General features: G+C 37.0%; 1 protein-coding gene across 1 annotated transcript in view; it reads right to left on the bottom strand.

Annotated features, from left to right (window-relative positions):
* Positions 1-759: 759 nt before the first annotated feature.
* Positions 760-16,117, bottom strand: part of LOC112163390 (RIMS-binding protein 2) — an 83,600-nt gene continuing 68,242 nt past the window's right edge. Inside the window, exons 16-25 of the mRNA XM_036214618.1 lie at positions 15,850-16,111; positions 15,578-15,733; positions 15,167-15,313; positions 11,306-11,408; positions 8,461-8,630; positions 7,746-7,914; positions 6,804-6,904; positions 6,513-6,584; positions 4,988-5,152; positions 760-1,753 (exon numbers count right to left, since the gene is read on the bottom strand). Coding sequence (XP_036070511.1) covers positions 1,526-1,753; positions 4,988-5,152; positions 6,513-6,584; positions 6,804-6,904; positions 7,746-7,914; positions 8,461-8,630; positions 11,306-11,408; positions 15,167-15,313; positions 15,578-15,733; positions 15,850-16,111 — 1,573 coding nt within the window. The 3' untranslated portion in view covers positions 760-1,525. The remainder of the gene's footprint in view (positions 1,754-4,987; positions 5,153-6,512; positions 6,585-6,803; positions 6,905-7,745; positions 7,915-8,460; positions 8,631-11,305; positions 11,409-15,166; positions 15,314-15,577; positions 15,734-15,849; positions 16,112-16,117) is intronic.

Below are 16,117 nucleotides of genomic sequence, written 5' to 3'. Positions count from 1 at the left end.
AAAAAGCAAAGAAGAAAACATCTTGATTTTACATCTTCGTTTTACATTTTCATTAATTCTGATCATTTATTCCCCCCCATAAAAACAGAAAATAAACCCAAGTGAAATCAGAAAACGTCAGTTGGAGCTTTTCAGCTCATTTCATCTAATGACAGAAGTGTGACATAAAATGAGGTCAGGTATCGGAGTCCTACGTAATGATCACACATCAACAGCTTGAACACTCACTAAATGTGTATATAGTAGTCCTTGTGTACGTTTTAAGTGCAAGCAGAACTCAAACTTAAGCAATTAATTCTCCACAAACAGTCATTGAAACAAAAATCAGACGACAATGCAGGCGTTGACATTTTGATTGATAGATTTTTATGAGGCTTCATTGTGTCCCATAAATGCGCAAGGCCAAAAAAATAAAAATATTGGGATGGAAGTAGCAGCACGTCACTACAGATCACTAGACCGTTATTTATATGACCTCTCTCTTACACTGTAAAAACTGAACCGTTTCAATTGAAAAAAATTCTGTAATTTGTTAATTTTTTGGCTCAAAATTAAAATTTTGCATTAAAATCAAACATTTTATTTGATAAAAGCTAATATTTTTAAATATAACAAATTACAGAAATTGTGTTAATTGATCCAACGGTTCACTTTTTACAGTGCGCACAAAAAAAAATGGAAAAAAATGAATTGCAAATCAATAATGCACCACACGCTGCCGTACATTTACACAGGCACGCAAACTTCTTCTTTTATTTATTTTTTTTTTATAGTTTTTCTTCTTTTAAATCAGTCATCACACAAAAACACACTTTTGTGCAACAGGAAGATAGACACAAAAATTTTGGCTCAAACTAGGCGTTTCATGACAGCAAACACAACAAATGTTACTGACTCAATTCTTCAAACTGCTTGTTCAAATTCAGAAAGGCCACTGAGTCTGCAAAGCTTTAATGCCCTTGTGCCAATCCGGATTAGTAAAACTCTTGGCTTTTTGACTGTAGCATCTTCAATGTTTCTCTGTATATTCTCCCTACAGATGCTACCATCAACCTTACAATATTGCACTGAAAAAGATTTTTGTAGCAGCCAAGCGTTGCTTTATAGAATGCAACATAACAGTGTAGCCTATAGTAGGGATTTTGCAGAGGATCGCATGAAAATGCAGAAAAAAAAATATTCATCTATTTTTTTCTAATAAACAAAAACTGAAAAATCCTGTCATGAAAATCCTAGTTTTGTTTGCTTTTTTTTCATTTAAAATAACTCTATTTAAAATATGTCACAGTAATATATATGTTTTGATTTTGGCACAGTACTATACAAAACGTATGTGATCAGTTCCAGCCAGTTTCCAGCCTGTGGATCCCCAAAACCAGATATATGACTGAGAGCGAGCTGATCTTTGCCTGGACATGTTGGACTTACCAAATCCAGGAGACACTGCTCCGGTCCTCTATCAGGGGTTGCTAAATCCCAACTGAATGTACAAGTAATGTACATTTTTTCATTTACTTGTGAGTTTTTATTTGACTGGGGAGAGCCTCTTGAGCAGTTTCTTTCCCTTAGAAAGAAGTCCCTTTTTCTTCTTGTTGGCCAAATCTTGGGAGTCCCTGGGGTCCCGAGGGATGTGGGGACTCCTCGAGGGGCTGAGGGGCCTCATGGTCCCTGGGAGGAGAGGACGGATGATGGGAGACGGTGCCCGGACGGGGGTGGAGATGTTATTGGCTGTGTCGGTGGGTTCCGTGGCGGCCTGGAAAGAAAAATGACGGGGAGGCATGCAGGCAGGAGGAAGCACATTACAAAGGAAGCAAGACTTGAATGTTTCAACGCTCCTCCTACAAGTCACCAGACAGAGCAAGTAAGAGCCCCAAAAGCCTCCGATCAATCAAGAGAGACTTCTGTGATGTGAAATTGAAAATAAAAAGATTTTTGTTTGTTCTGGATTCTAGGGTTGTTTACTGCTGTGTTGCATTAAAAATAACGTGAAAACGTCATGTTTTAGATATTTCTGAGAACAATGTCTCATTAGCATGATCCAAACTTTCCTTAAAAACCCATTTTGATCCTGGTTTTCTTCCCTGCAGTTCATCGTCATTCCACTAGGGGCAGTAGAAGGGCTTTTCCTGCTCATTTCAAAATGGCTGCCCCCATGAAGTCTCAAAAACACTTTTGGGGGGAAAAAGTTTAGCTAATTTTCATAACCTAATGGTGAGAATAACTTATCCGTTGTTATACACTTTTCTAAATACCTACTTGATTAATTCTTTATAATACAGTTACACCGTGTTAAAAATGTGTGGATCAAATCTGAGATGGTGCGTAAATTAAGCCCTATTTTCCTGAAAACTCATGTCAATACTTTTTGTTCCTTAGACTAATATTGTTGTGAGCAAAACAGCATATCACAACTGAAACTATATCATAAAAATGCAATTTTCTTTGTAGATTTGACCTAATAATTCCAACAATGTGAATTTTCTGTCATTTCCTTGATGTAGTGGGCTCAACATGGTCAATTGCATTATGCAAACAAGGTCTAGTTGGTTTTCTCTGTTTCATCTCTTGTGCAAATAATATACAAAATGTGGTTTGACACTTTTTTACTAAGACCTTGTCAAAAACAAAGATGCATTAGATGGCAGAATAAAGGCGCCAAAATCTGCACGATTTCTCTTTTCAGATGTGCAAACTTCTCATCCCTTACACTTCGTTTTTGTTCTGATATCAAGGTCGATCAACAACTCTGACATTTACTTTAAAAGAAGATAATCCGGACAAGACAAGGTAACAAATACCTTAAGATCAGTTTTTATTTAAAGTTTTTCGCCCATCACCTAAGTCATCCTCACACATTAAAAAGTGAAATACTGGATCAATAAACAAAAACTCTGTAATTTGTTGCATTTAAAAATATTCTTTTTTTTTTTTTTATCAAATTAGATTTTTAAGTAAAACTCAAAATTTTAATTTGATGAAAACTAATAATTTTAAATGTAACAAATTACCTAACTTTTGTTAATTCATCTAATATTTCACTTTTTACAGTGTAGGAAAATGTTCTTTGTTTAACAGTTAACCTCTAAAACTAAAAATTACAATCCCAAAAACCCTTTTAGAACATAATTTTTGGAAGAACCAATTTACTTTGAAAACAGCTTATAGATTTTTTTTTTATCCCAACCTAAATGTTTTTTTCCTGCAATTGAATTATTAGAATCAATTTTTTTTTTAAAACCATAAAAACATATTTTGCCGATTTAATTTTTGTATTATTTAATTAAAAAAGAAAAGAAAAACAGCAAGAATTGTCTTAAAGGTTAATTTTTAAAGTTTGTTACGATGACTTATTAAAAAAATGAGATAGCATAAAAATTATGCTATAATCTCCTTTTTTATTGTGCAGATTATTCTAGATTACACTTTTAGATTCTGATTTCAATTTTAGATGTTAGTTGAGTGATTGTTGTTTTTGTCAGCATGTTTTTTTAAGGAACTGATTATCAAAGGCAAAACAGCACAAGTTTAAACCCCTACAGTTTTTTTTGACAAACTGGAAAATAGTTTTAATTGAAGTAACAAAAATAATAACATCAGTGTAACTTTAAATATATGGTTTCAATATTTTTTTGTTTACACAGTCAGACACAGATTGCATAGAAAAGAATCACAAAAGAGTAGAAAGCCATCAAAGTGGGAACACCACAGAAGCAAAGAAAATCCACTGTCAGGAGGCCACGAGGGAACATAGACTCAGTACAATCATATGCAGTACAACACCCAGGGACACAACTGCAGATTCCAGGCTTCTTTTCTAAAGCAGCACTCATCTGATCTGTTGGTTTTCACATAAAAGTTTAGTCCAGATCAAAAAAAACAAAAAAATTGGTCATAAAATCAAGAGTTTGGCAAAAACCGGAGCAGGGATTGTGACAGATTTGACTGATTGAACCAGAAAACAAGTTTTTGTGTTAAGCTGCACGGGGGGGCGTTTCTGGTGACCACACGCTGAGCGCTTTAGAGCTGCGAGTCTGGTATCTCAAGTTGCCAACTTACTGTACAAGGCAGACAGAGCCATTTATGGTGTGAAATGAACAATCTCCTTCTGTTTGTTTGTTTTTGTTTTGCCAAGCGGGTGAGGAAAAACAAAAAAAAAAAAAAAGGAAATCAGATGTGGCAGCACCGTCACCGCTGAGAAAACCCACACCACTATGACAACTGAAAACACCAACAACACACATGAACACAAAGAAGAATGTTCTTTTTTTTTTTTTTAATCCAATACTGTTTCCTCTGATTCTTTATTGTTGCATTGTAACATTACAGAATGGATGTTTCACTGCTGAGGTTAGTGTTGTCGTTGGGATTCGGAGCAAACGACACATCCTCTGTCAGCGGGGCTGGAAATAGATCTTGTGTTTGGGTAGTATACACAAAGAAACAAAGCCTCCTTAAGTAAATACATAACTATAAAATGTATCAAGATAGAAAAAACATGCTTTTTTAACTTTTCATCTCAAAGATTTTTTTGTTCAGTGCTATTGGATAGCAGTTTTTCATGTGTTCATAAATCCTTTTTTTATTTATACACAATAAGCATGATTAAAGTTTGTGTTTCAGTGCAAAGAGGTACCAAATTACTTTGTGTAAAGAATGAGCCTTTTTACAAGTCCTCCTTAACTGCTGCTACATGCATGAACCTCCTGCAGAGCTCCCACAGTTTATCCTCTTTGTCCATGTCAGGCTTTGCTTCTTCCTTTCTCTGAAACTAAGAAAGGTCCTAACACAGGATTTCATCCCCTTTTTTTATCCAAAGGGTGAGGGGGTTGTTAGTCTGTATAGAGTCACCACTGTCACCACATGGACAACACACACAATGAACAGCACATAGACTGCAAGTGGAGGAAGCGAGAAACAGAAATCAAGAGAGAGGACGGAGGATGGATGAACACAGGGTCTAGCGCTGAGAGCGGCGATGATGATGTACCCGTTTTCCCTCTGGTACAGTGGTGGCAGAGTTGGTGTTGGAGCGGTTGGCGGACCCTTCCTGGGGGTGTTGGGATGGTGTATCGGTCAGATACACCTCCACGTCGTCAGGCACTTCTTCCAAAAAGTTAGAGGGAACCAATCCGCGGTGGCCGTTGAGTTCCCCCTGATGACAGTTGTGGGGAGAGCAGAGGACAGCAGACGTCACTCATACACCAGAGAATGGAGGTTCTAAAAACGCAAAACCACAGATAATTACAGAGTTTCCTTGTTTATTGCAAGCAGGATTGGCTGTAAACCTCTCACATGAACATGAACATTTTCACACTTTTCTCTCTTGTTTAAACTTTCAGAGTTCAAACCTTAGTAGAAGAACAAGTCCAGTATCATAGAATAAAAAAAAAATCTGCTTGCAATCAAAGATGTATCATATTTTCCCATTATAAGGCTCACCAGACTATAAGGTGCACTATTAACGAATGGTCTTTTTTTCAAACTTATGTCACAGCCTACAGTATATAACAGGGGTGTCAAACTCAATCGCACAAGGGGCCGAAATCCAAAAAACACTTTAGGTTGCGGGTCGAACAGGATAAACATTTATTGAACACTAAAACTACATTTTTAACATTTGTAGCTTTTTAACATAATTATAAACTAGATGTATAGCATTATATTCTAGTATAAATGCTGTAAGCGGAATTTGGCTGCTGAAGATGCTAGTGCGGATAGCTGAAAACGCTGAAATTGATAGCTGAAGATGCCGAAATTAATAGCTGAAAATGCAGAAGGTGATAGCTGAATTCACTGAAGCTAATAATAAGCTAATAATGCCGAAGCTGATAGCCAGCTAAAATATCAGCTAAATGCCAAACTAGTCTAAAAAACTAGACTAGGTTAGCTAAAACAGCTAATATGTGGCTGAAAAAATAGCTAAACTTCAAAATAACCTAAATATAGAAAAAAGGCAAAGTAGCTGGTATGTATCTGAAATAGTAACCAAACTCTAACCCAGCCTAAAAATGGAAAAAAGCCTAAATTAGCCAAAACAGCTAGCATAAAGCTGAAATATTATGTAAGCTCCAAAATAGCCTAAAAAAACTTGGCAAATGCCAAAACAGTCCAAAAAACTAGCAGAATATTTTTTTAAACAAAAAAACTGTGACTTTTTAACATAATTATGAATAATAAAAAGGCATATTAAAAATACTTGTTTGTAGCTTTTATAAAGAATAGACTGATACTGCTAAAACAAACTTTAATGTGACTATGCTAACTCCCAACCTTGTTAGTTGCATGTGAAAAAAAACGAAAAAAAAAAAACAGTCCCACAACTTCACTATCTGTTAGCCGCATTAGCGTATTCACAATAACACCCAGCCTTTTTGTAATATACAACAACAAAACAGACTGACATTTTGACAGAGCAGTGTGCCTCTTTCAGACGATTGAATATGAAGAGGGAAAGGGAGCCAACACAGAATTTTAAGCTCAGTTCGGTTGATGAGATGGCAAAGGGCACTCACGTAATAAAACCCGTCTTCATCAATGTCTCCAAACACAGCAATGATGTCACCAGCACAGAACGTCAGCTCAGCCTGTCAGAAAACAGATTCACCGATTGACAAGAAATGTCATCACAAGTGACACAGTTTGCATTTCTACAATTGTTATTTTTTTGATACAGTCAAAGAAATCTGTTCAACACTAAAATATTGAGTTTAGATTTCATTTAAACAAAAAAGTTACCATTCTTAGAGGATACATACTTTTAATTGTAACAGTAATAAGATTGTTTGCTTCACAGTAGGTGATACCTCAACATCAACGTTGGGGGAGCTCTCTCTGGGGTCATAGTCATACAGAGCCACCATCCTCCTGGAGGCTTGATCTCGACGAAGACCTCGTCTGTTCTGCTCTGTAAGCGGTCATTTATAACAAAAGGTATCTCAGTACATGCCCAAAAGAAGATACTTTAAAAAAAATAATAATAATAAAATAAATGTATTAATCCTATTGGAAACATTTCACATCCTCAAATGCAAAGTCAACATAAATCAGTTTTTAAGCGCTTTTATAATGATGTTGTGTCTTACATGAAACACGTAAGTGATTTTAGTAACAAAAAAGATCTGAAAACTAGTATTATATGTTCACTTTATTGTGTGTTATTATGTGTTTATTATGTATTATGAGTATTTTTAACACCCCCTGGATTTTTTTTCTTTGTTCTTTGTTTACTATTGGTATACTATTTCTGTATTCAAAATTAAAAAAAATAAATAAAATTCAGTACACGCTGTGTTCACAGAAGAAAAAAGTACCCAGATTTTCAATGCAGAGGGGTTTAGATGTCAAATTAAGATCTTAGCATTAGATCTTAAAATATTTTATAAACATAAGCTAAAAATAAAATAAAATTAAATTAAATTAAATTTAAAAATCAGCTATGACTTTAGAGAAGCAACTAATGTTTCTCTGGAAGATGCGCAGGAAAAGGTTTTTTAACACTACACACAAAGAAAAAAAGGTTACTTGAGGAGAAAAAAAAAACAGAGATTTTTTTTATATGATTTTAAAAAATAGAAACCTGTTGATTCATGAGTACATTTGAGTTTTCATTGCAACTTATCAGTGAAACAACCTTAGAAACGTACATTTTAAAAAATATTTTTGAATTTTTTGTTTTTTTCCTTTCTGCCTGATTCCAATAATCACAACTTTATATGTGTGTAAATATGAGCATGCATGTGCAGTACCTATTCTGTCCACTGGGGTGCTAAGAGGCAGAAAGCCCTGTTTGATGAGCTCCTCCATGGTCTCGTCATCATCGGCTCGGATCTCTGACACCATGTTACAAGGGATCAGACCCATCCTGCCTCTTACTTCCCCTCTGTAAAACCCGTCAGTGTCTTTATCACCATAAACCTGACAAATGAGAGAGAAAGAAAGCAACATTAGAGCGTCGTCAAGCTTCTGCCTTTGCTGAAGTGATTTTAGATTCATAATTAAAATTAGATTAGATTAAAATTTGATTTCAGCTTTCAATTAGAGAAATACTACTATTAAGCAGATTGTTTAAACTCATATCATTTCATGTCTGAAGTCAGAATAAGACCTCCTGTTGCCTTGGAGCTTCATTTCAAGATAAGAGACAGAACCTATCAGATTTTGTGTTACCTGCATGTTTTTTGAGGACCCTTAACGGCCTGCTTAAGCAAATATTAGAGCACATTTAGAACAGACATTACTAAAAACATTGTTTTTATTACCCCCCAAGGCAATGATTTTTATGTTGATTTGTGATAACATTGTACCAATGTATAAACTGTCTTTATGACACCTGAGTGAGCAGGTGGAGATCTCAGTTGAACCACACAGACTTTTATGAGGTCTGGAGCAGACAAAGTAAAAACTATGAATATTCCAGCTCAGGATTGAGGGATAGTAATAAGCAAATAATGAGCAACTCACCCTAATAATCTGCCCCTCTTTGAATGGGAGCTCTTCGTCAGCTGCATCTGGGTTTGGGGACATGGACAGAGGATCGTAGTCAAAGAGAGCCACAAAGATCCGAAAGGGCTCCTCGGGCTCAGACTCCTCATAGTACGTGGGAGATCGGCGGTCCCGATCCCTGTAGCCATCTTAAACACCAGAAAGACAAACAAAACCACAGATCATACAATCCCATAAGGTTAACTTAATAAGTTGACAAATGCGATTAAACACACAAAATATGTGAATTGTTGGACACTTGGTGCCATCTTTATTCAACGAGGCAGAGTTTGAGATGCTTGGTAAAACACAGAAAACATATGGAGAAGACTGTAGAGCACTTACTGAGATCTAAGACTACACAGTCAGTATATATCAAGTATTTCCTTTATGTTTCAGCCATGCTTTAGTCAGAAGAACTCAGTAAAATTCTCTGACTTCAGAACTCTGATTCATTCATGCACCACACGAGTGATTGGACTCTTGTCATACTTGTGCCTGTGAGCATGCAGAAAGAACCTCTGAACTTCATTTGGAACATTTTAACAAACATGCATCCACAACTACAGGGTCCAAGTCATGTTTTAAGGGTTTTTTTTCTTTTCTAATTTTTCTTAAAATACACTGTATGGTACAATACACAAACAGAAAGTGATTCATGGACATGGGGCAACATTAAACAAAGTTTGGTTGTGTATTTTAGAATAGCCTTCTCACATAAAGCTGGTGCTAATTTAAAACTAAAACTTCACATTTAGTACTTGGCTCCATACAGTAAGTGCTAAAAAAAAAGTAGAAATGAATCAGAGGGTGGCGTAATACAGCCTGCAGATGCTAATCTCCCCCACCCTCACAGCCCCCTTTCTATCTCAAATTGATGAAAATATTTCTTTTTAATTTTTGCTCGTCTGGGCGTGACGAACAAGTCAGTCTAATTTTTAGAAGAATTGGCAAAAGTACATTTTTGGATTTCCTTGGCAACAGAGGTTTTTGTTAACCATGCCCACATTTATAATATGCTCATATCATATGTTATATCATTTTGTTCAGCTCGAGTCAGGAATTAATGTATTTAAATTTTAAAAAAATCTGGTAAAAACTGTGAGCAACAGGGGAACGCCACTTTTGGAAGTTTGCTTTGCTAACGCCGTTTAAAATCTATACATTTTATTTCTAACATTTTTACGTTCTAAGTGATGCTTGAGGATTTAGGAGGTGACATATGAAAATCCCTTGGAATAGTGTAAATTTGAAAGTGGTACTAAAGGTGATTTTGTTAGTTTCTTCCTGAGGACAAAGACAAAATAAATAAAAATAAAAATAAACTTTGGTTGTGTTTGTAAATTTAACCAGGTGTTGCTGTCTGGAAATTCTTTTGGGAAGATCGTGTGAACAAAAGTTTCTTTTTCCATAATGTAATGTGTGAAAATTAACACATTTCACACTGACCACAAAATGGCCACTAAACTATAGGCCCAAGGCCATCCCATAATAATAATTTTATAACTTTGGATATCCCCAAAACGTCTGTTTTTGGTTTCATTGCTATGTTTTAAATGTATAGTTTTCAAGCCCCATTCATTTGTTGATGGTTTGGCCCACTGTGATGTCCTCTTTATTACGTTTTTTGGGTAGGGGTTGGTCGTTCACCCTAGTACTGGGTACTAGGTGTGTTTAACAGTGTGTGCAAATTTGGGTGACGTTTTTGGGATGCTCTGAGATTGAAATTTTAGCTTAAAGGCGCAGTAAGAAAGAAGAATTGTGAAAGCAAAGAGTTACTTGCAGTCCAGGTCAATCAAAAGTGTTGAAAGAGGGTCGATGTTAAGATAGTGTTTGAAGTTAGAAAAGACATCAGTAACTAATCTTGGTAAAGAATTCCTGAAAGGTAATCATTAGTCCACTGCAAGGCATGAAAAGTCTACAAGAAATGAAGTACAACAGAAATAAGACGGTCGATAATACTACAAGTCTGAAAAATGAATATTTATTGGTTAAAATGTGTAACTCGTGTAGTTGTTTCAATAGTGTGAGGTGGGCGTTCAGAGTTCAGTGCAGTGTGTGCATGGCATTCTCAGATCAGAGAGCTAAATATTAATCATCTGCAAGCATGGAAACATTTCTTTCCAACCTTGGTTCTTGCCAGCGTGTTCACCATTCCAGTGCAGTGCAGTCATGCTGTTCAACTGTAAGCAGTAGACTAACTAGTATTTCTTAAAGACAAACAAACAGCCAGTTGCAGGTGGAAAAGAGTTACTTATTGTCATTGGCCAGGTGCTGGTGACCTTTCTGCTGCCATGCTGTGTCGGTAAAAACAGCAGTGCAGGCACATACCATGGCGAGGCCTGGTGCAGCCAGTGTGCCTGCGGGATGCCCACTTCCTGTGCCGAGCTACTCTGCCATAGTTAACATCCTCGATGGTGGGGGAGTGGTTTCGCTCACTATTATTCTCAGAGGTTACTTCTATGAAAAATACCAGTTAGAAGGTGATGGGGTTACAAGGCAAAATGTCAAATGTCCTGTCCCCAAAAGAGGGGCTAAAGATTTGTGCTTTAGCCTCTGAAGTATAAAATCTATAACATCTGTATCGGTGTTAGAGAAGAACGATGCATTGCTGTGTTTTGGGATAGTAAATAGCTGTATTGCAATCGTTTCAAAGCCTGCACATTGAAAAGAATGAGCATGGTTAAAGACACTGGGATGATCTGGAGAAACAAAAAGCTTGAGAAAGTTTTATCAGAGTTTTAAACACATATGCAGAATGGCACAGGAAAAATAATAATAATAATAAAAAAAACATTCTTTTCAACCACTTGACTTTACTGACCGATGGAGGGGACCATTAAAGGTCTCCTTTGAGGATGGGGTCCACCATGATGAATTTGTCTTCCACCTTCCCGGTCATGATGACCTCCGCCCGAAGTGTTAGTCTGAAACAAACACAAAAAACATTCACAGATATCACAAAACCATGATGTGCCTTACAGACATAGCAACACTCCAAGCTAAAATTAAAAAAAACTTGAACATAATTTCTGTTAACACACTCATGCAGAACTTACAAGCAGGCATTGAAACACAGACACATGGACTCACATTCAAACACAGCAAGTGATATTTTTCTTCTTACTGCAGATGTGGCCCTGCCTGAAACTGAAGCCACTCCTGCAGCTAAAGAGGCGGGGCTTCAACTCTTCTGTACAAGTTGCATCCATGAATTACTGTTTGCTAATGAAATTTCAATTGCAAAGCTAATAGTTTGCAGAATTGTGGCTGAATAGACTTGATACTACAGTGGGTGAGTGGTGAGGTGATTGGAAAAAAAGGCACCAAAAAACAACCAAGGGTCTATTTCAAGAAGCCAGACTGAGTTTGGGCTACAAATGAATAGATTTGGACCTTCAGGATCAATGACTCATCCACTGAAGATTTGTTGTTCAGGAGAATGGTCTCTAAAGATATGGAGAGTAAGCTACAAGACATTTTTTTTAAAGTTTCTGCAAAAGAATGGGTTTCTACACGTATGGTGTAAATGTGAAAGTATTAAGACCATAGACAGAAAGCAACTTAAAAAAGATGAACTGAAAATAAAGAAACTCGTAATTATGTACTGCTTCATTAGCAAACCAATTAAAAACCCAAAGTTTTGATGTAAATTTGTTACTATGGAGACCTGACTCACTACTAATGTAAGTACTCATGGCTGTACTCACTACTAATGGTTCTAGTAACACTTTGTGCTACTAGTGCAATCCTAATTTGAAGAACAAACACTCCAAGGAATATTGGAGAACTGGCAAAACTTGTAATATCCATCACCAAATTTGATGCACCATTGTTCAAAATAACCTTCTGGTAGTTGGACCCCCTGCTGTTAGGATTGGCACCCTGGAAAAATTACTTCTTATGCTCAAGCATTTCTACTAGTGTCTGCAAATGTTTTTACGGGTGCATGCAAGAATTTGTACTAGTACTATCAAATGTTTGTGTTAGAAGTGTTTGTAAAAGTGATTGTAAGCATTTGTATTAGTGAAAAGGAGCATTTGTGATTGAGAGTGAGCATTTGTACAAGACCATAACAAGATTTATACGTGTTTGTAGTGTGTGGGGACAATTTGTAGGGGTATGTGTAAGTATTTCACTAATGGGAGAGCATGTTTTCAGTGATGTGTATAATAATTTGTTTGTGTTTGTTGTTGTATGAGAGCATATGTTGTTGTTTTTAGGAGCGTGTGTAGTGTGCGAGCATTTGTACTAGGGCATGGGAGTATTTTTAGTCATGTGTAGAAGCGTTTGTAGTAGTGTGTGCAAATGTTCATAAAAGTGTAAACCGTCCTTTTTAGTACTTTTTGAGACCATGTATACTAGTGTGTAAGCAATTGTTGTAGTGTGTGTTTGTAGTGTGTGCTAGCATCTTTAAATGTAGCATTTTAATTGGGTAAGCAGTTTTGTTCATAGGTCTTCGTAGCTAAATGACAGTATTTGTGGTTATAAGACCCTTTGTACTAGAGCATGTGAGTGTTTGTACTACTAGCATCTAGTGCTTACAAGTGTTTGTACTAGTGTGTCAGAGCATTGATAGTTGTGTCTCAGAGTGATTGCAGCAGCACATGAGTTTGTTGCACTGTGGGCCAAGATTTGCAGTACACATATTTAGAAGTGTTTCATTTGAGAGTGTTTGTAGTAGTGCACAAACATTTTTACTAGTGTGTGCAGGTCTATTTGCCAGTGTGTTAGTGTTTTTATTGCAGTGGTCCCCAACCTTTTTCTCGCAAAAGACAAGTTTAATGTAAAAAAATATTTTCATAGACGATGATGATTAATATTTGTTTTTTGTTTTTTTACCATCTAGTTTCTCTTAACTTTTTATGGTAAAGTTAATCTACGCCCTCTGGTTTAAACTTTATCTGTAAACTAGATTTCATGTAGAAACCATTAAATGTTATAAAGATGTTCACTTAAACCATAACTATATAAGTGGAAGCTAAAAAAAAAAAAAAAAAAACAGACGCCAACTTCATTTTCGTCCCATTTTCATGTTTGATGGATAAATACAAAAAAAATGTCAGTAAAATAGGTATTTTCTGAATGTAATAATCATAAATGCGAATTCAATGTTTGAGCAACTTTATTAGCAGCATTCTCTTAACATTAGACAGTCAGTTGCTGAATATTTCACATTATTATTATTATAGTCGCGAAAATCCACATTTGGAGTAAAACTACTGGTTTTTGTCCATTTACGGCAGCTTCTATTTTGAAGAAAAGGGCTGTTCTTTTGTTTCCTCGCTGGCTTTTTCTGCTAAAATGAACTTTCCAAAAACTTTTTGTTGACTTTGCTAGCTTGGGGTTTTCAATTTTGCCATAGCTTCAAGAAAATAGTGGATTTATTCGACACGTGACTGAACAACTTGACATGCGTCAAAAATGATTTAGTGGAGAACATCCAGTTAGTGGTGGAGCTGGATCATTTTAAATGATGGGGCAGGAGGGGGGCAGAAAACTTTGGGAGGGTGGCAAATGAGAAGTAGCAGAGTGGAAATAAAAGGATCAAAAATACGTATTTCAAACCTTTTTTTTTAAGTATTGATAATTTCTTAATCTTTGTCAATTATATTGACTCAAAATTTTGGGGGAAAATTTGGGTGTTTTGCCAGGGGCATCTGCGCCCCTAGGCCCCCCCTAGCCCCAGCCCTGCTTCAAGTCAAGTAGTTTTTTATATATATATATAACACTTTTTAGATTATAAATAAATGCTAAAAATTTTAATTTATGATTTATTTATTTTTTTGGTACCAACTGTCCCACAGACTAGAAGGACTTGAGACCACTGGTCTATAGTAGTGGTTATACTAGTGTTTGCAAGCAATTCTACAAGTGCATAAGAGCATTTTCTAGTGAACTGTGCATGCACTTTTAATAGTGTGTTTGCATTTGTAGTGTGCATGCTTTTGTGTGTTTTTGGTGGTGTGTGGAGGTTTCTCTATAGTATGTGAGGGGCTTTATAGTAGTAGATGAGTGTGAAACTATATTGTAAATGCTCACGAAACCACTTTAATAACAAAGATCCTAAAACGTAAGACAAGATTGAGCTTTTCCATATTTGTATATCTTCTGCTGCTACTTCAATTAAAAAAAAATAGGAATTAAAATTAGATTAGCACACAGTGGAAACATAGATATTTGCATTCATGAAATGGACACATGTTTGAGTTTACAGCTTTCTTTGTTTGTGGTCGCTCGGGTCTTTTTGGTTTTCTCCTACCCTTACCTGATGAAGCAGCTGGATTCTTTAAGACTTATGAGTTGACTTAATATCTACTCAGTCTTGTTTATTTTAGACATAAAACGAAATTTCTGACCAATCTGGTAACCTGGTAGCTATAAGTGGGCGTTAGAAAAATCAACATGGGCAAAAGTATTGGAAGTTGTTTTTTTAGAGTATTTACATTCTACAAATGTGGGAAGATTTACTGATCAATAAAACATCTGGCAGGTTACTGCTCTTCAGTTAGATCAAACTGGATTATTTAATTGGAGCTCAGCACACACACCAACAACATATACTATATGCAAGTCAAGGCAGCAGTCTCATTGGAAGTATCTGTGCCTGTGCAGTTCAGGGAGTTCAACAAAAGCCACAGGTGGTTGACTCTTGGGTTTTCAGAATAAGTGCAAAGAACTGCACCTTGGGTGTGTTGTGTGAGTTGCGTCGCCGTCCCTCTTCCAGCTGCATCTCAGAGTAAAGCTCCTCCTCATCCTCTTCCATGATGTCAGACAGGTCAGAGCCCCGGCTGCTTTCGCTGTGATAATCTTCATTGTGACTATAGTGAAGCTTTTGGTGGTCACAAAGACACAAACACAAACACACAGACACAGTTGTTTAAGTCCACAAACAAACGTACCAAAGCACGAAAAGATGAGGGAATGCACACGCATGGACACGCACAGAGACACGGGTGAAATGAGTGTGTGTGTGCATGCAGCCACCCAACACACATGCATCCGCACTTTGTGAAAGTGGTGAGACATTTCACTCAAGAAAACGTTGGTGTTCATAAAGTAAAAAGAGCTTAAGATTTTTCACAAAGGATCTTACCGGCCTCCCCAGCTCGGAGCCTCTGAGGAACTCATCGACCGACGGTCCTCTCCTACGACCTCGTGCAAAACCTTCCTCATCTTCTTCTTCCTCATCAGAATGATGCTGGTGAAAGGAATGACCCTGCTCCCCAAACCTTTCATGCTTCCTGTTACCCTAAAAATGGAAAAGAATGATTGGAATTGAATATTTGCTTTATGGGAAATGCACAAAATTGTGTTTTATTAATTAGTTTCAACAGTGGCTCCTGAAAATCCCATGCATGTATTTACCTTGCCACCTTCTGCAGCCACTCTCTGCGCTGCTTCTCGAGCGATGGCTTTTGCCACTGTGTCCGGGATGAGCGTACCTCTCGGTTGAGGGAGGATTCTTTGGGGAGAGGGGGATCGCAAATTGGCCTGGGGCGGAGCTTCGAGGGTGTGGCCTTGCATGGGCACAGGAGGCTGCGAAGGAGAGCGTGTTGGGTCCCAGCCAGGCTGTCCCGGCGGGAAGGCTCCTCCGTGGTGGACTGTGTGCTCTTTGGCGTTTAGGTCTCTGGCA

Source organism: Oryzias melastigma, linkage group LG12 (assembly GCF_002922805.2).
Source record: "Oryzias melastigma strain HK-1 linkage group LG12, ASM292280v2, whole genome shotgun sequence".
Taxonomy (NCBI): domain Eukaryota; kingdom Metazoa; phylum Chordata; class Actinopteri; order Beloniformes; family Adrianichthyidae; genus Oryzias; species Oryzias melastigma.
Note: the sequence above shows the minus strand (reverse complement) of the source record. Positions and strands in the feature narration are given on the sequence as shown.